We start from the raw sequence: 17,645 nt of genomic DNA, 5'->3' as shown, positions 1-17,645 counted from the left end.
ACAGATATTTATAGGAGCATATCATGCTTCTAACCTAACCAAGCAAACGTATGTTTTGTATATGTTCGAAGGAGCGTGTCTTACACAAACACAAGATCGCCAACCGCAAGGGCGGTCATGTAGCAGTTGGTACTGGTCTTCCTTTTTTCGCTTATTAGAACGGTGAGATTCAGTGTGTTTCCGATTGTGCACAAGGCTAACAAGAACGGATAGCATACAACGTAAAATAAGTCGGCGCTAGCTATTGCGCTGGCACTCCATGCGCCCGTTCCCGGAACACGTTTCTCCCATTCACGAACAAATGTTTGGTTAAGACGGGGATAAAAGACCGTCGCGTTGGTAATGCTAGACAACATTTTGCAGAACAAGTCGCTGTTCTCACTAGCCGTACACTATTAATATTCAAATGTATGGTACGGTCAGCAACTATATTTGCACGCGTACGCTGAAAGAGCCTCGTCACGGTAACACCACACAGGGAGTAGTAGCGTTAATCCAGCTAAAATGCGACTCTATTATTTGAGGAGGCTCGCTTGAATTTTTAAAGTATGACTGTGTAATATAGTAAGTATCTCGCTGGGCCGCGCAAATGAAGCGCGTTATTCGGTACTAATTATTGTAAAGGAAAACACTGAATCAATCACTGAATTGTGCAGTAAATCAGCCCGCCTGCAAAAAGATAAATTACGATTCAAATGAAGGTGTCTCCTGTTACTAATGTGATTGCCATTACGCAGCATAACGTAAATTACTCAGGCAAAATTGATTTCCAGCTGACAAAATGACTTGCCGTTCCGGAAATGTGCTCCCATTTTGGGATGGGAAAAATGTTCTACTCGCATCAGTCACATGATGGCTGCGTGACCGATTCGCATGAAATAATAAGAGGTGCATTGTTTTTGATGATTGACTGCACTAAAACCACTGTCAAAGAATTTAATCTTGCTAAGAAATCCGAATGTGCGCTAGCATAGCATTTTTATTCTAGAAAGCGATTGCGCAATACCATTGCAAAGACAACACTCTAGTCGTCATGGTGGAGTAAATTTGAGCTGCAATAACAATCCATTACTGAAGCAGGTAAAGCCCTGAAAAACCGACAAGAATACGGAAGACCGCAAAACGAAGGAAGAAGTTGCACATTAGAGCCATCAGTAATTGGCCGTCTGCCACAGATGAGCAAAACAAAAAAAGCGAAGAACGAGCAAGTACTGGATAAACGTTGGGCTGATTTTATTTTATTACAGCAGTTAAACTGTGTACACCGTATAAAAAATGTTTGCTTAATCTAAAGTTCTAAACGTTTAGCGTTCAGCTGACACCACAAACGTTTAACTGTCGCTAATGACGCAGTTATGTGTCGTTCTAGAATTATTGTCCAATGTCCGCAGACTCCGTACACTGTCAGCTCGCTTCAATTCCAGCGCAGGATTCGGCTTATCTGTCCGTGCTCTCGTGTGCAATGATTAGAGTGCTACTCGTAACATGATCAAAAGCAGGAAAATACTGAATGCAGATTACACCTTTTAAGTCTAAGTGGGACTTTCGACTTCGAACCATCAACTTACACCTGTTTCGCCAATTCACTATTACTCTGTACATACTAAAACGATGCTCTTAAAGCATCTCAACTGGAACTGCTTATACAGCGCTTCCAGGGAGCAATCGACTGTTCAGGTTGGAAAAGGATGCGAGGTCACGAAGCAGCTATGCTTACGATTAGCAGAACGAGAAACACCAGTTCACTGTGCGGCCAGATCGCAGGCCTAACTTTATTAGTACGTCCCGTACAAACGGGCGAAAGACCGAAACTAAAATCAGGTTTAGAAACAGAATGGGCATCTTCCGATAAATGTGTCTAGTCATGCTACGCTCATGGTGAGCTATATATGAAACGTTTCGTACCAAAGAAAAAAATTGGAACGTTTTTTTTTCCTTCCTGTAGTCACTGTAGTCATCTGTAGACAATCTGTAGACACCATGTAGACAACCTGAATATACATCCCTGGAAAACCTAAGAAACCAGGTGACTACAGTATGTCTGCAGTGGTGTCTACGGGCTGTCTACAGATGATTAGCTGTGTATACAGGCAGAGTATCGAGTTGAACCTAAGAAGAGTTACCAGTATACAGCGGTAGACATCTGTAGACACCCTGTAGACTACCTGTATACATCCTAAGAAAACCTAAGAAGCCTAAGAAACCAGGTGACTACAGTCTACAGTCTAAGAAACCAGGTGTCTACAGTGGTGTCTAGAGATGACTACCGGTGTATACAGGCAGAGTATCGAGCTGAACCTAAAAAGGGCTGCCTGTATACAGTGGTAGACATCCGTAGACAACCTGTATACACCGTTGTAGACACGCTGTATACATCCTAAGAAACCAGGTGACTACCGATAGGTCTACAGGGTGTCTACAGCCTGTATACAGGTGTCTACTTTGACTACAAGGAGAGAAAAAACGAATCACTTTTTTTCTTTGGTACGAAACGTGCCACAGGGGTCTTACGGGTGACGACTGGAGCGCGGCGATAACCGTACTTCGTACTGCAGATCAGGAAGGTGTCATTAACGAGCCGGAAAGCAGATATGTTATAACGTTTGCCTTACGAAACGTTTACCGTTTCCCATAAACCGTTTAATTTGCATTAGAATGCACGGGTTTAATTTGAAAGTTCGCCAATCTGTACTTTACAATTTGCTTTAGGCGCGGTACAACGAGTAATACGTATACTGTATAATAAACAACTGAAATAGCATGAGCTGCAGAGTATTTTGGACTGTGCCCTTCAGCTGAGTTAGTCATTCTTGCTTTCTCTTCGACAATTCATTGCATGGCTAATTAGCTATAGTACGATTCCGGTTAACTGCCGAGTCTATAGCACATTAAATTAAATTACTTTCGATCAAACGCATTAAATTTTGTCCATAGTACTGAACTGTAAGTGTAGAATGCCTATAGCAGCGTTCGTTTCACTTATGTTGCAATCAAACTCAAAATACGGCTTTACTACTTCCGTTTGTTTTCATTAATTTGATCAATTATTTGTTAAACTCAAAATGAAATCAGAAGTAACGAAAACGACCGATCAGAAGTAACCACAGTCAGGAAAATGTTCATTAAATGTACTGCGGTAATGCCGATATACAGATGCCATGGTCTACAACGCATAGTGTATCTTTACTGTACGAGTACAGCATATAACGCACTGCACATTAGAGCCCTGCACGAGCCGAGCCGCTCGGCTCGGCCCACGAGCGCTCGGTGCTCGTGAGCACTTCGAGCGAGCAGGCATCGTTTTGCAAATTTGCGAACGAGCTGAGCAACAGAAAAAAAATGGCGAGCGAGCCGAGCAAGCGGGACGGTCGGGTGCGAGCGATCGCGAGCCTACAGGCTGACATTGTGCGAACTGGAGGAGATTCCTGTGCAAAATTACGTTGACCGACCTCAAAACGGCCTAAAACCACCGTCTCCTTCGCGCGAAGTGATCTACTAACGGTCCCAATTGGTCAAGTTACCTTGACCAATTGGGACTCGGGTCTAAGTACTGAGTTTTTGTAAGGGTAAAAATTTTGGTATAATTAATTCGCGCAAAACAATTGATGCGTAAAATTTTTGCCGATCTTACGAGCGAGCCGATTTGCAAAAATAAATTTACGAGCGAGTTGAGCGAGCGGAAGCAACGAAAAATTGGAAAACGAGCGAGTTGAGCGAGCGGCGGTTTGGGCGCGAGCGAGCGGAAAGTTTCAAAAAGCTGAAACGAGCGAGCCGAGCAGCACTTTTGCTGCTCGTGCAGGACTCTATTGCACATTTTGTGACATTTCCGACCTTTTCAAAGTCGACAATTTAATGATCCTGCCACAACCTTTTGCGCAATATTTTACCGTTTTTGACTTCGTAAGTGCTTTCTGTAACTATCTTTATTTTGTAGCGGCTAATATATGTTTGCAGTCAAAAGTCCACTCACTATTTGCTTACCGGATTGGAAAGAAATAAGGCAATAAAAGCGGTAAGCGCAATTATTGTTTTCATTTTGCCGTAAGTATCACTGGAGCCTGCCTTTTCCGGGTTTTGTCAACACAGTGTGTGATTATTAATAAAAGCTGATTCACTAGAAGACTGCGCTAACTAGCCGGCGTTAATGTATGGAGGTATTTCTTCGCCTGGAAAACACGGTGAGCAGGCAAGCAGTTCAAGGCCAGCGGAAGTCGGAACCGCCAAAAAGGCCACAGGCAGACAGTTGCTGCTGTTCGCTCGTTTGTCAACGAGCAGTATAATGTGTTTAGACCAGCGTTCTCACCGTATTATAGATTATTATTTGCGAAACAAACACGCGCTAATTTATTTATTAGTAGTACAAGTGCGATATACAGATTCGTACACCGGCCCACGTAAAGTTTCGCTTAACATGAACTTGACAATGAAAATTAAGACATAAGAAAATAAAATAATATTGCGATACTAGCACCCAGATACTTCTGTAATGTTCGTCTTGAGTAATATATTCTTGATTAGTACGAAATCCAATCGCATGACTAAATCGAAAGTTGAGGATTAGTTAACTGCGGTGTGCATTTGCATTGTAGAACTACATATTCGATTAAGCGTGAGTACCAATAAAATCTCCTCTTTAAATATCCAATGTACACTGTACGGTATACTGCGTAGTCTGCGTAGATAAAATTTTAGCACGGCAAATTTGTTTCAGGGCATCCTCGTCCGTCGGGATGAGAGAGTTTAGACCATTTCCAAAGGAACAGCAAACGTTCCTTGTTGCTGTGCTGTCGTTGTGGGAAACTCCACCATCTCCGAGTGGTATGTGTCAGTAAGTGGTATTGGTGGTTCCAGTTCCGCCTCATCGATCTGGTCTTGATTGTCCAGCAGCGCCACATCGGCGCCCTGGTACAAACGGCTGTTGGAGTAGTTATACCACTTCCGGGCTTGGCTACAGTCCACATTGTAGAACCAGTCACAGACCAGCGTAATCTGATTAAAAACCTAAACATTGCAACACAGAGGGAAATAAGCAACAACACTAAGTGGGTGACTTGTGGACTTGAGTTGTGGCTGTGTTTTTGTGCCGTTATCGAAATTGTACATACCGTCATGTTGGGGCACAAGTACGCCGTTTGGTTGCCGTTGATATCACATCGTCGGATAACTGTGAATAAAACTAGCTTAACGCATGTGCACAGACAATCTAACATATGTCGGATGCTTACCTTGGCATTGATAATCTACATCGGCGTAAAATCCCGGTTTTACGGATCCGCAATCAAATCTGCCAGCGGGAATTCCACTGAGGTTTGGATAATCCTGGCCGGGTTTGGCGTTAATATACAGATCGCGCGCATCCGCGGCAGACAGTTTGCCATGACCGCTGTTCTCGGATAATGCCTTCCATATCTTGGGGTTTTGATCGCTGGTGGCGCGTTTATTCTGCAGGGCCGCTCGAAGGTTTTATTCCGTCGCCAACGCCGTTTAAATTAAAAAGTGTATTTTCGTTTTTAATACTTTCATAAGCTTTTTTGCGTTTATTACGAAATTTGCCGGTTGTTTTTATGCTGTTTTTTATGTCTATGTTGTATAATATTTTTATTTTATCGCCATTGAAAGAAATCCTGTAACGCTTGACTCTTTGTTTTAATTTTTAAATAATACGTTAACCTTAGTGCAGCTTACCGGACTGGAAAGCGCCGCGGCGACAAAAGTGATCAGAATAATGATTGCTTTCATTCTGGCCGAATTAATCTTTGTATTAACTTCTTTATACATAACATAACACAGTCAGCGGTAGTAATAAAACGCCACGTTTATCGGAGGACTGCGCCAAACGCTGGTCTTCACCTTGAACATACACTAGCAGAAAATTCAACGCAGCAGAACAGCCGCCAGGTGAGAGCTAATACCATGCGTTCTCTCGTTTACTAACTAACAAATTTATTTGAAAAGACGGTATTGGATTGCGCAATCGCTGCGCTCTAATTAGTCGCAAAATTAGTTCGGTTTTACGTAAAATGCGTAAAATTGGTTCGTTTCCTGCTTTCGTAGTTTAAGCGTAGGATGATTGAGTTACTGTTGAGTAAGCGTCTTCTCGACTTTTCAACGAAACTGTACAGGAAATGATCTGCAAATTTAAATTTTCTACTGACACGTGGAGGGCGGCGATGACAGATCAGTCTTTGTACGGTTTCGCTAAAAAGTCGATGAAACGCACACTTAACAGTAACTCAATCATCCTAGGCTTAAACTACGAAAGCAGGAACTAACAATAAGAGCACTCACCAGTATTAGAAAACACTCGCTTTACTTGAACGTTTATTTTTTGTACTGTAAATTAGTCATGCTGTTGCTTTCTGGTGAGCAATTCCACCGCGTGGCTAACTGCCCACGATTCGGAACTAATTGCGGTCTGTACGTACAAGCTTGAATATAATAATAAATTATGTAGTACTAATGATCGGTTTGCCAAAAGCAGCGTATGCCAAAAACGAATGCCAAAAGCAGCGTTCGTTTCTTTTACTTTGCAATCAGAATGCCCCATGTATTAATTTCGTCTGTTTTTCAGTGATTTGAACAACCAATTGTTTATCTTTAATAACAGACAGCTCAATCAAAAGTGATAAAACCGAACGCAATTTTTTCGTATTGGATTACGATACGTTACAAGGCCATTACCATCGATAACTGATTATCGTCGAACTATCGACCAACAACAGACCGATCGTCGAGAAAAATTGAGAAACTTACCGAAACCATCTAGAAAATCAAGATAAAGCTAAAAATCGAGTTGAGATTCCTTCTACGAGGATACGAACTACGTTCATTAACTGGCGCGACCGTTTAAGAAGATGGTCAGAGAGTCGTAGTGAACGTACTGGGAGACGAAGCGCTCAGCCTGAAAACATTACAGTTATTTTCAATATTGCGAGACATTCGCCATTAAACATGCTATCTCGTTTTCCACAATCCGTATGCAAAGCTTCAACGGGAAATTAGTCCGCCCATGCAGATAATTCAAGGCCAATAAAGCTGCAGGCTAGTTGCTGCTGTTCGCCCGTTTGTCAACGAACAACATTAGTGTTGTCTAGACCGTAGTTATCGTGCCGTGGACCAGCTGTAAAGCTTACTTCGGCGAACTTTTAACATGGACTAATTATCTCAAACGTTGACACGAACCTAAATCTGTAATGCGCATTTCGGCTGATATAGAGCATTTTTGCTTTGCAACGAGTAATATAATCGGGTGGCTAATTAAGATTTTGGTGTATAGCAATAAAAGCTATAGTTTATTGGTTTGCTTATCGTTCAGAAGTTTCAACATCAAAATCATAAAACAAAGTAAACACCGTTAAAACCATCAGAACGCGGTACGGTTGAAGTCACAGACAGCGCATTCCACCGCTGTATTTCAATCTAATTCGCTGTAGCAGAAACTCGTAAGAGCGTCGTTCTCCCGTAGCATCCTTTAACCGCCTGCCCAATTCTCTCCTTCATGTATTAAGTTTTTGCGAGAATTAAGATTTTGGTTATGTGCAGTCTGTAGCTTGTCCGGTTAAACATATTAATGTAAACGTATGAGCATTCTCGTATCAATCTAATTTATAGCATCACTCTTATAGCAACGTTCGCTGCCGTTATTTTGCTATCCAAAGTTCGAACTAAGCTTAAGGCTTCGTCACTTCCGATGGCTGTGGCCATAGAATTTGATTAAACATTTAGCTGAGAAAAAACCGCAAATCAAACTAATGTAGGTTGAAGGTTCTCGAAACTGCAATAGTTTTGCACAATGATGCCTCTCACGGTACAAACTGATGCCGGCGTTAGAAAAGGATTGCAGTAGGGTGCCATTAACACGTCGTTTTTTTTGCCAATGCACTTTCTTGGTCCTTCGCTGGGTAGATCAAATTACAAAAATTCAACATGCTCTTTAAATACTATACTTTGCACAGCAAACACACGAACTATGTAAATCTTATTCTTGTACAGCATTGTTGATCGACACTTTGAAAACGTGCCGAAATTCGACCGACTGAACGCAGCACGGTGCAAACGCCAGCCAGGGATACAACAATAACGAAACCACTATGAATATGTACAAGCAACAGTAACAACAACCACTGGCGAAGGACGTCACCGCCGTCAAGCTGCGTATGTAGCCCGGCGTTGCAATGATATCCTCGATGGCATACTCAGCATCGCGACCTCGATTGGCGTGGATAAAGGCCAACTTCTGCGCATGATAAGCTTCTCGTGTAGCGGTATCAGCTAAGATTACGGATTTCCGGAATTGGATTTCTCGTAGTCCACTTAATTTGTGCTGCTGGTCGGGTGTGACATTCGCCCACGAAGAAAAGTGAAATTCCTGCGCACCGTTCCAAGTCGTTACTTTGTTATTTCGGGTTGTGGGCGCTATACTCGCTTCCGTATCATTGATAACTGCGGGAAAGTTATCACGGTGGAAGCATGTCATGTGCCAAATTATTTTCGGTTTACCTACAAATGCACTGGGTTAACTGCAACAATTTCGAGGGAAGAACAGTATTCTACGATGTCCTTCGGCTTTGTAATATATTTCGACCTCTGATTAGAATCTGGCAAAATCAACATATTTTATTGAATAAAGTAAAGTAAGTTATTAATATAACGCACCTTCTCTAATTTTATCCAGGTGGTTTTTCAAACGCTTGAAATCGTATAGCGTTCTGGCGTAGTCGTTGGTGAAAGCATCTATAAGATAGCATAACACACCGACTGTTAGTATTAGCCCAATGAAACTAGTCCGTAGAGTCGTCCACATTGCGTTGTCCGCCTCAGTTTGTACATCAGGATTTCTTATGTCACTTTTGTAGGACGTTGAATCGCTAGGGCTCCATGCCAGTGCTGCAGCTCCAAAGACAATTAGGAACATGATGACACACCGGCACCTGAAACAGTGTCGGTTGAAAGCGGGTTCGTCAGCATCGGTCTCCGGTGCCACATAAACCTCGCCAAGAACCAGTGTAGTAGGTGATGGAGTTAACAAAGATTGTCTACGCGTATTCCGTGAACTCGGTCCGATGACACCGGGAATCCTCATCACTTCGGTGTACGATGGTGGGTCGTCGTGCTGTTACCTGGATCCAGGAGATACTCCATATTCATGCTCCATTACAACCGGTCAATGGTTTCTATCTGGAAAAAGCCTTAGCGATTCACAAGGAAACGGAAGCGAAGTGGGGGATAAATTCGAAGGTCCCTGTTTTTATTTCCTACGGACGAACAGGATGGAGCAGGGTATTCGCTTGCAGAATTTACTATTCTGAGAAGAATTAGGCGACAGATATTTAGAACAGACAAAAATTGTTATATATTTATTGTGAATGCACCAAACGGAGCTCCCGTTTGGACAGCACAATATTATAGACTGTAGCAAGTATGCACAAAGTCACTACGACTGTTTTACATACAGTACCAGCACTACTGCTGATGTTCTCCAACATCCACGCTCCATGAACATGCTAGAAAATCAATATTGAGCCGCTGTTACACGGTTTACACCAGTACTTGGCCACTTGCGCGTTGCAAGTTAAAGGCCGACTGAGTTGCTCCCATCCTGTAGCATCCTGTAGCGGCATTATATACGCACTAGTAACTACGCTACCCTGCTTAAAAGCTGCAGGACAAGCAATCGCGGATATCTACTACTCCAGACTCCAACTACGAAGATACATAAATATTACGTTTATACGAGTACTCTACATGTAGTGCAAATAATTATACGAGCATAACCATAAAACCTGCAATGATAGCCGTAGCAACCGGGCGTATAAATGTGTCGGGCGCTGTGCCCGTTTGGCAGAGCCAGTAGTAATAAACACAGATACGTCAGTAGTGACTGTGTAAAGTACTTACTCGTACACCTCCCAATTTATTTTATTCTCAATCTATACCTACACGGCACAAAAAAATGGTATTACTATAAATTTGCAATAATTTACATGTCACGGTTGTTTTTCGGATACTGAAGTTGCCCGGCTTATAGGCTGCAAGCCCGGGAAGTTGTCGTCGGATGTCTAACCTGTACCGATATCAGTCTATTCTAGAGTACCGGGTAGTATCTGTACCAAAAACTATGTATGTTGCTGTAGTACAATCAAGCAAGCACCGGAACAAACCGATGACCTCTACATTCAATCTTTAGATTATTTATATTTTGTCTACGTGTCGTCTGTGATTGTTATCAAGCTGCCTGTTTCTGCTGTGCTTGCCAATGCGCCTAAAATGCGGCTTTCTTAAGCAGCTGATTGTGCCGTACTCAATTACTAGAGCAGCAGAGCTGTACACTGAATAAAACATTAATTTTAGTGTTACAACGAAATCGGACGAAATACCTTTATGCGGTACGGTACATGCCGGTTGTACAGTACAACACAAATCCAGTGTCAGATAGCGTAACGCTACTGGTGGTTTATGGTGGTGAATGACCTTTACTAAATATCTCACTCAGACACGACTCTAACCCATTTGTTCTGCTAACCTTGACCTTTATGTAAACTCATTCAGACTAACACTGTAACAACATCAGGGCTAAGAAAACATCCCAGAGAACAATTTCCAAGACCAGATATTCCAGAGGTGCTAGCCATGCAAGGTGACATTGATTCACTTTCAAGAAGATCAGAAATCAGAAATCTCTTTCAAGCATTCAACAATGGTTTCTGATCCAAAAATATGAAAGATGAGAGAGCACGCCTTCCACTCAAAAGTGCTCATAGAAACACCACGAGTCAACTGTTTATTGATTGTTTTATGAGAGATCAAGGTACACTTAACACATTGCTAATTGGCTGATACTTTCTGGCCACTTCCTTCCGTTGCAAACCACATCACAGTATGACTGTCCATACAGAATGTGCTTCTACCAGTCGTACTCGTGTCCCCAGAGCATTGTAGATAGGGCCTAAATAACCTAATGATACAGAGCATTTCATCTGCAGATAAGTTGGCCCATGCTGGTGCTGTTCCCATGACAGAGGATGCATACCTGCGTTGGACTTCGATGCTGATCCACGGGCACAGAAACTCCGTCGCCCATACATCGCCTGTTTCCTGTATTATCACCTTTCCGAATTCCGTGAGCAAGCGCAAAGGCGTCCGGTCGGAGTGTTTCGACACGGAACATGTGGTCTTGGACTCTTGGGTGATGTGCCGATAATTCGTTACATTATGCTGATCTGCGCGCGTCGCGGTTGCTCCTGCTTGCTTCGATGTTGTCGCGATGTTTGAAAATGCTGCCGTGCACAAACATGTGGCGTTCTAGGTCAACATTTATTTTACCCTTTATTATTTTCTTGAATTACTATAACTACCTTGAAAATGTCATTAACTAACACTACATACCGTACATATAGATAGTTTCTGTCAGGTTTGGGCCGCTCTCTTCGGGGTGGCAGCCTCTGTCTTGCAATGCAAGGATTGCAAGCCTACCAGGCTAACAGTAACAGGAAACGTTCGCGGCTGAGGGCAGCAGTACGCGTAAACTAGAAGTGGAGATTTGTTGTGAACTGATTCTGAGCTACTGCATCACTAACGAGTTGCGGTAATTCCATCGGATCGCTAGCAAATTTTTTTACTTTCTGATCTGCGAATTAGAATTTGGTATCTGTTCGTTATGTTGTCTTCCTTCTACCGTGTTGAAGTTTCTCGTTGACCTGTTGTTAGAATTCAGACAGAGTGCGGTTTCTCATCTAATTCGTGGCAAATCTATCTTGGGTGATTGATTCCTGATCGAACGGCGTCTTTGGAGTTCGCGATCCAAGCGATTTAATTGTGGAGCAACGGTAATTCTTATAATTTCCAGCTCACAAAACGAGATACCCTGAGCAATGGGCACGATACGAAAACTGTAAACTGTTATGGTACTAAGCTGCTGTAACTAACTGCTGTAACCACTGTTGCTGCAGCTCGCTACAGGGACTGCACGTCTGCAGTCCAGGGCAGATGGGTGAAGTCTGGGTAAAGTGCAGACTGTCGTGAATCGGTTGTCCGGAGAGCAGAAATTGTGTAAATCATGTGGAACAGAAGTTACAGAACTAGTAGGGTTTCATGAGTTCATTCCAGTTAAGTACAGACTGTGTACAGTATCAAGTCAGCGGGTCGTGAAATGGCTTAGTTGAATTACGGAATGAATTGCTCTAAGATTTCGAGATTCCGTAGCTCAGTTAGCTGCTAATCTTGTAGCTTGTAGACGTACTTGTTTACACGTGGAATAAGAGCATTTAAACATTCACAAGGAGTTTAAATATATATTTAACTTGTACGGAGTACGTAAACCAAACCGTAATGCGAGGAACAGTAACTCTGTAACTGCTCTGGAGTCTGGGCCTGACATGCGCTCGCTCGCACCTCGAAGGAAGCTCGAACCTATCGGTTCCAACGTATCGTTTGTTCTAGTGAATATACTGTAAAACTAAAATCCAGTGGCACCAGAAGCGTTATTTCGTTTGGTCTGCAGGTGTGGGTGTGGACATTTTGCCATTTGTGATTTGAGTTCTCTGTCACATTATGCTGAGCGCAAACTCTCCCGAGTTCGTCTGGTTTTCCGGATTAGTGTTTACTCTACTTCCAGTTATCGGTGAGACAATTGCAAAGTTTTGCAATTGAATGATGATGATGAATTTCTCTAGTCTCGCTAACCATTTTAACAACATAATTTTTTATGTAATGTAGAACATGCTTGCTTCCTACAGTGTTACTGAGATGATTCGTCTGATGAATTGTGTTGATCATGAGTGCATTGCTTGTCAGCTCCTATTTTCAATAAACTAAAGTCTGCAGTTTTCGAATTTCCTATAACAGCACCCTAATTTATTTATTTTAGTTTATTTACTGGCTATTTGCATCATTCTACAGATTGTGCTGGGACGATGGGACGAGCGCTCGACATGATCGCGGCACCGCTGTCGGATCGCACCGTCGCATTGTACGGCAGCGCGACATTCGTCTGCAATGTGACAAAGAGCAGCAGCACATACTGGAAGAATAACAAATTCTGTTCCATTGACTTCAAACAGTGGACCATTGCAAAGAATCCCGATCCACAGTGGAATATCACGTACCCGGGTTATCCGCACGATCACACCGGACTGCACACGCTGACCTTCAACAAAGTTAGGATGGATCATGCCGGGAAGGTTTTCTGCTTGGCGAAACCACCTCGTGGCAGCACACCGAGTGAAGTGTGGGCTTGGCTGAATGTTGTCAGTAAGTGCTGCATTCGCTTAAAATCAAAAGCGTTCGAAAAACATAAATAATAATTATGTGCTGTTGTTAAACTGGTAAGTTTGAGACATACGTGGACTTAAAATTCCTCGTAATGGTACTGAAAACTGATGCTGCCTGCACAGTGAATGAAGGGCTTAAACTGTATACGTGATCACGTATTCGCACGACTATGTAGAACGGTCATTTAGACAGTAAAAAAACTCCCTTACACTAAGCAGTCGCACTCAAATCGCATATTTAACACCACCAATTGGATAACACTGGATCGGATAACTGTTTACGATTCAGGTACTGTAGTGGCTCGCACATCTTGAACCACAGAGTTGGTGTACGGGAAAAAAGCGCATCCAATATACACACTCTAACAGGGCCAAACGCACGGTGTGCACTGATAAATTTCTGATGTCTCAGAACATCTGGTCTGGAGAACCTTCTTGAATATTAAGAAAAATTAGAGCTCTAATAATTATTAATTATATTTATGCCCGAAAGCAGCCATTAACTTAGAGCTTCCCTGTCAACTCGAATTCAAAAACTGATTTGTTGTGGTTTTTGGGGTGCCCCTGGAGGGGGGAGGGGTACGTTCAGCGACAACATTCTACAGCTGCAGAACAATTCGAGCTCTCAGATACATATCTTTTTTCTTGGGTGAATTACAATTTTAATGAAAATGTTTGACTTCTTGGACAGATTCAGAAGGAGTATTCATCTTAAAATCAAATCAAGCATTATTTCATAGCCGTGCATTTTGCCCCGTTAGAGTGTGTATATTGGATGCAGTTTTTTCCCGTATACCAACTCTGTGGTTCAAGATGTGCGAGCCACTACAGTATTTCATAACCGATCCGCTCTCCAGATAACCAGATCAATCGGAAAGAAGTTTCGCCGGAGAATGTGAGGATCGTTGCGGGAAATCCAGTCAATTTGACATGCTACATCAAAGGCGATAACTCTTTACCATACGTAACCTGGTATCACAACTCAGTGAAGATGGACCAAGAATACTGCGCCAGTCAGTAAATTACTCGAATACAATATTACTCGCTGGTACGACGAGTTGACGGTCCCTGTTTTGACAGATAACCACTTTCAGCTGACGAACGAAACCGGCCGCAGTGTGCTTCTCTTCGAGGCTGTCGCCGCTGATCATCAGACGAACTTCACGTGTAAAGTCCTGAATAGTACGGCAGGAACCGGGAATGACGATCAGTCTGTCATTGTCGAATTACCTCCCATTCGGTTGAATGTTAAAGGTATGTCGTTCACTCGTTCAACGAGCAGCATAAACGTACATAATGTGCTAGCTACAGCAAGCGATGTGGAAGCCCTGCTGAAAATCGACGCTCCTTGATTTCTCTAGCTCCGAGAAGGAAACCCTGGATAGTCGGTGCGCAGAGGGGTAGCGTAACGATGTTTGCGGGTGGCGGCGACAAAATCCAGTGTACCACCCATTCTGCGGTGGTTCCCCTACAAATGACATTCCAGATGGCGAAGAGCTCCACCGGTCCATACGAGTCTCTGGGACCTGGCATCCTGGCGTTAACCGGTCCGCGCAGCGCAAACACGACATTCTATTTGAACGATACTCTTGACCATCGCTATAACGGTCACTGGATTAAGTGCCGACTGTGGGCGGATGACGGCGGCAAAGCAGACGGCAAGGAAACTAGCGTCAAGTTGGACCTGCTGTGTGAGTACAACCGGGGCGCATAGTTGTGATTCGGTGTGCATCGTGTTGCTCTTCCAGTTGGTCCAACGAACGCACGAATAGACGCCCCGGATGTCATGCTGCGCGAACACCTGCCTAAAGTGGTGTGCCACTCGGATGAGAGCAATCCCGGCGCCCACATGTCGTGGAGCTTGGAGAATGGTCAGCTCGTGGCTCCTCAGCGGCCCATGGAACACCGAGGCAAATACGGTAGGTACCGCAGCGTCTGCTCCTTACGTTTGAACAAGTTCACCTCAAAACCGAGGAACCCTGTAATCATCCCATGGGTCTCGTATAATAAAATGTTGCAGCGATGCTGCTAGAACTGGAGCATCTCGATTCGAATTGCTTATGTAGCGCTTCGAGGAAGCAAAGCACTCTAGGACTGCAGGTTGAAAAAGGCTGCAACCTTAGCAGCTAACATTACGAATTGCTATAAGCGGCAAAAGCCAGGTCACTAAGTGGCCAAACCGAAGGCCTTCAATTAGATCGTTCTTTACCCAAGAGGTTTAGATACAGTGGGAGCCATATCGCAGCTACATACTTTATAGTAGTGACGTGGCTCGCCGTTGTATCCTGAATGCTTTAAGTCCAAAGTTTCGTTATTTCGCTGCTTTCGTTATTTCGGTTTGGCCGTTTTTAAAGAGGGTCCTATCTTATGATGTAACTCTTATCTTACGATTTAATTATGGTTGTATTGTTGACATTAGGCGCCACGACCACCTCGGCGACGATACAGATTCGCGCCGACAGAAACGCCACCACGGTCACCGTCCACTGCCAAGCTCACAACCCGTTGGCCAACCGTACTGCCCGCGCTTCCCGCATCATCACCGTGTCGCCGGTACTGACTGCCGTTGAACCTGCTGACCAAGGGGAAACGACATCGACGCGAGTCGGTCGACCGTTACAAACGATCGTGCACGATGGCCAGACGACGACTGGTTCCGTTCCGTTAAGCAGCGAAACCACAGCCGCGTCTAGTGCACTGTTGGCGGAATCCAGCACGGCACGGGTCACCAGCGTGGTGGGTGCTGTTACACTGCAATCTGTTCGAGTCCAGGGTGGCGTTGTCAGGGGGGTTACTGCTGCCCGACCGGCTGTGGAGGCGGTGAAGAAGGTGGCCATACTGGCCAGTTCTCCGTACTTACCGGAGTGGCTATTGATTACCATTGCCACCGTATCCGTCGTTGTCGTTTTCTTCTCCGCATGCTTTGTTACCATGCTGGTCCTGGAGAAGACGTGTCCTAATCGGCGTCGGCGCTTCGTGAACCAAGGTGCGCACCAATCAAATTCATTCTTGTACATTATCTGTCTATGCTTGTCCAATAGCTTGTACAGACAGGAAATTGGAAATTAACCAGCCAGTTAGCGGTTCACATACCGTATTTAAAATTTGATTCAGTAAACGGCATGCAGCAGGAACACCTCCGTTGCGCTTAAATCTCCGGCATTGGTTTAAGTTTTAACGGAGAAGCGCTTCTTTCCGCATTATTGCGTTAAACGGCAGTATAGCGCGTGTAAACCGTGTATTAGGATCGCCTTGATGGACGAAGCAGTGATTGATCATAAAGAACAGTTTGGGAAATTCCGATGCACAGAGTTATAGGTCAGCTTGCTGTATATGTTCTGTTCTGTTCCAGGCACACCAGCGCCTTCTTCCACTATTAATACAACCACAGCCAGCGGGCGGAAAGCGGCGAGAAACCAAAAACCGAAACTCGACACCGTGCCCTCCACCATGCAACGCCGGTGTCTTCTGAGTCTGCAGTCGGCCTTTTGACTCTGTTTTCGCCGCTGCGGCCTTGATGATTCAGCAGCGTTACATTCGCGCCATGGATAATGAAAATTCAGACAAATTTGAGGCTGATAATGATAAGAAAGTTTAAATTTGATGTTTGATCTTTTATCTTTCCAAACTTTGACGGTAACTTTGACGTCAACGCGCTTCAGCTGATCCTAGCGTTTTTTACTGGATAATACTGTGGATTATGAGTACTACTTCAGTTCTTGCAAATGTTATTATGTCCACTCCAAAAGCTTACTTCCAGACGTTTGGTACACGTCAGTGCAAATAAACTTTTTGGAACTGTAGGAGCCTTATCTCACCCATTAATACTCCCAACCGAATGTTGCGCGTACATACGGATTACAGGCGAATGTAGACAAATCACTGGGCAACAGAATGCCATATAACAGTAATGATAAAAAGTATTTGGGAGTACGCAAAAGCGAACGTTCGTATCCATGTACCCAAATTTGGGGCTGTGCACCCGGATTACTTCCCTTAGTGAAATTGCTTCTTGTGTTTGTTACGAGTTCATGCGACCACATTCCATGGTTGTTTGCTTACTCGTGAGACTGTACTTCCGTCATTCGCGTCACTATGAGGAGGAAAATAAAACGAGAAAAGCGTCATAATTAGGATAACTAATGTACAATTGTACTTCTACCTAACAGCAGGTTTACAACATTGTATACTTGTAAAGTGCAATCGTATTATTCCTTGACAAACTGTTGTATTTCCGTTCTCAGTTGTTAGTGGTGACACGAATTCCCAATTTAAACCGTAATTTTTTTGTTTTTCTTAATCCGACTTTCAGCTTTGAGAATGTTCACTACTTCTCGTGATAATTATACGAGTACGAGTACGTATCATGGTCAAGTT

The 17,645-nt window shown here is 43.7% G+C and overlaps 3 protein-coding genes across 5 annotated transcripts; 1 reads left to right on the top strand and 2 right to left on the bottom strand.

Annotated features, from left to right (window-relative positions):
- Window positions 1–4,371: 4,371 nt before the first annotated feature.
- LOC129595076 (uncharacterized) lies at window positions 4,372–6,844 on the bottom strand. Of its 2 annotated transcripts, XM_055491989.1 has the most exons (5): window positions 6,754–6,844; window positions 5,686–5,850; window positions 5,226–5,442; window positions 5,106–5,164; window positions 4,372–5,001 (listed from the first exon to the last, which is right to left on the bottom strand). In XM_055491989.1, the coding sequence occupies exons 2-5, from the start codon at window positions 5,776–5,778 to the stop codon at window positions 4,741–4,743; spliced, it is 630 nt and encodes a 209-aa protein (XP_055347964.1). In that variant the 5' UTR covers window positions 5,779–5,850; window positions 6,754–6,844; the 3' UTR covers window positions 4,372–4,740. The 2 variants fall into 2 exon arrangements, with proteins under 2 accessions (XP_055347964.1, XP_055347963.1); XM_055491988.1 differs by lacking the exon at window positions 6,754–6,844 and having other exon boundaries at window positions 5,686–6,506.
- A 1,093-nt stretch (window positions 6,845–7,937) lies between these two features.
- Window positions 7,938–9,374, bottom strand: LOC129595149 (uncharacterized). The gene is made up of 2 exons (XM_055492066.1): window positions 8,656–9,374; window positions 7,938–8,499 (listed from the first exon to the last, which is right to left on the bottom strand). The coding sequence occupies exons 1-2, from the start codon at window positions 9,080–9,082 to the stop codon at window positions 7,979–7,981; spliced, it is 948 nt and encodes a 315-aa protein (XP_055348041.1). The 5' UTR covers window positions 9,083–9,374; the 3' UTR covers window positions 7,938–7,978.
- A 2,010-nt stretch (window positions 9,375–11,384) lies between these two features.
- LOC129595134 (uncharacterized) lies at window positions 11,385–17,043 on the top strand. Of its 2 annotated transcripts, none has more exons than XM_055492049.1 (9): window positions 11,385–11,825; window positions 12,500–12,619; window positions 12,898–13,248; window positions 14,126–14,281; window positions 14,349–14,522; window positions 14,630–14,959; window positions 15,017–15,187; window positions 15,688–16,254; window positions 16,621–17,043. In XM_055492049.1, exons 2-9 carry the CDS (start codon window positions 12,550–12,552, stop codon window positions 16,758–16,760), a joined length of 1,959 nt encoding a protein of 652 aa, XP_055348024.1. In that variant the 5' UTR covers window positions 11,385–11,825; window positions 12,500–12,549; the 3' UTR covers window positions 16,761–17,043. The 2 variants fall into 2 exon arrangements, with proteins under 2 accessions (XP_055348024.1, XP_055348025.1); XM_055492050.1 differs by lacking the exon at window positions 11,385–11,825 and adding an exon at window positions 12,228–12,308.
- The last annotated feature ends 602 nt before the right edge of the window (window positions 17,044–17,645 follow it).

This window comes from Paramacrobiotus metropolitanus, unplaced genomic scaffold (genome assembly GCF_019649055.1).
Source record: "Paramacrobiotus metropolitanus isolate TYO unplaced genomic scaffold, Prichtersi_v1.0 Parri_scaffold0000074, whole genome shotgun sequence".
NCBI classification, from domain to species: domain Eukaryota; kingdom Metazoa; phylum Tardigrada; class Eutardigrada; order Parachela; family Macrobiotidae; genus Paramacrobiotus; species Paramacrobiotus metropolitanus.
The sequence above is the reverse complement of the archived record's forward strand: the minus strand, read 5'-3'. Positions and strand labels throughout refer to the sequence as shown.

Coding starts and splice junctions, on each gene's coding strand:
- LOC129595076 (XM_055491989.1), bottom strand. CDS start 5,778: ATGTATAAAGAAGTTAATACAAAGATTAATTCGGCCAGAATGAAAGCA. Junction 5,165..5,225: donor TGTAGATTATCAATGCCAAG/GTAAGCATCCGA, acceptor TTTTATTCACAG/TTATCCGACGATGTGATATC. Junction 5,002..5,105: donor ACTTGTGCCCCAACATGACG/GTATGTACAATT, acceptor TGCAATGTTTAG/GTTTTTAATCAGATTACGCT.
- LOC129595149 (XM_055492066.1), bottom strand. CDS start 9,082: ATGAGGATTCCCGGTGTCATCGGACCGAGTTCACGGAATACGCGTAGA. Junction 8,500..8,655: donor CCTGGATAAAATTAGAGAAG/GTGCGTTATATT, acceptor GTGCATTTGTAG/GTAAACCGAAAATAATTTGG.
- LOC129595134 (XM_055492049.1), top strand. CDS start 12,550: ATGCTGAGCGCAAACTCTCCCGAGTTCGTCTGGTTTTCCGGATTAGTG. Junction 14,282..14,348: donor GGACCAAGAATACTGCGCCA/GTCAGTAAATTA, acceptor CTGTTTTGACAG/ATAACCACTTTCAGCTGACG. Junction 14,960..15,016: donor CGTCAAGTTGGACCTGCTGT/GTGAGTACAACC, acceptor TTGCTCTTCCAG/TTGGTCCAACGAACGCACGA.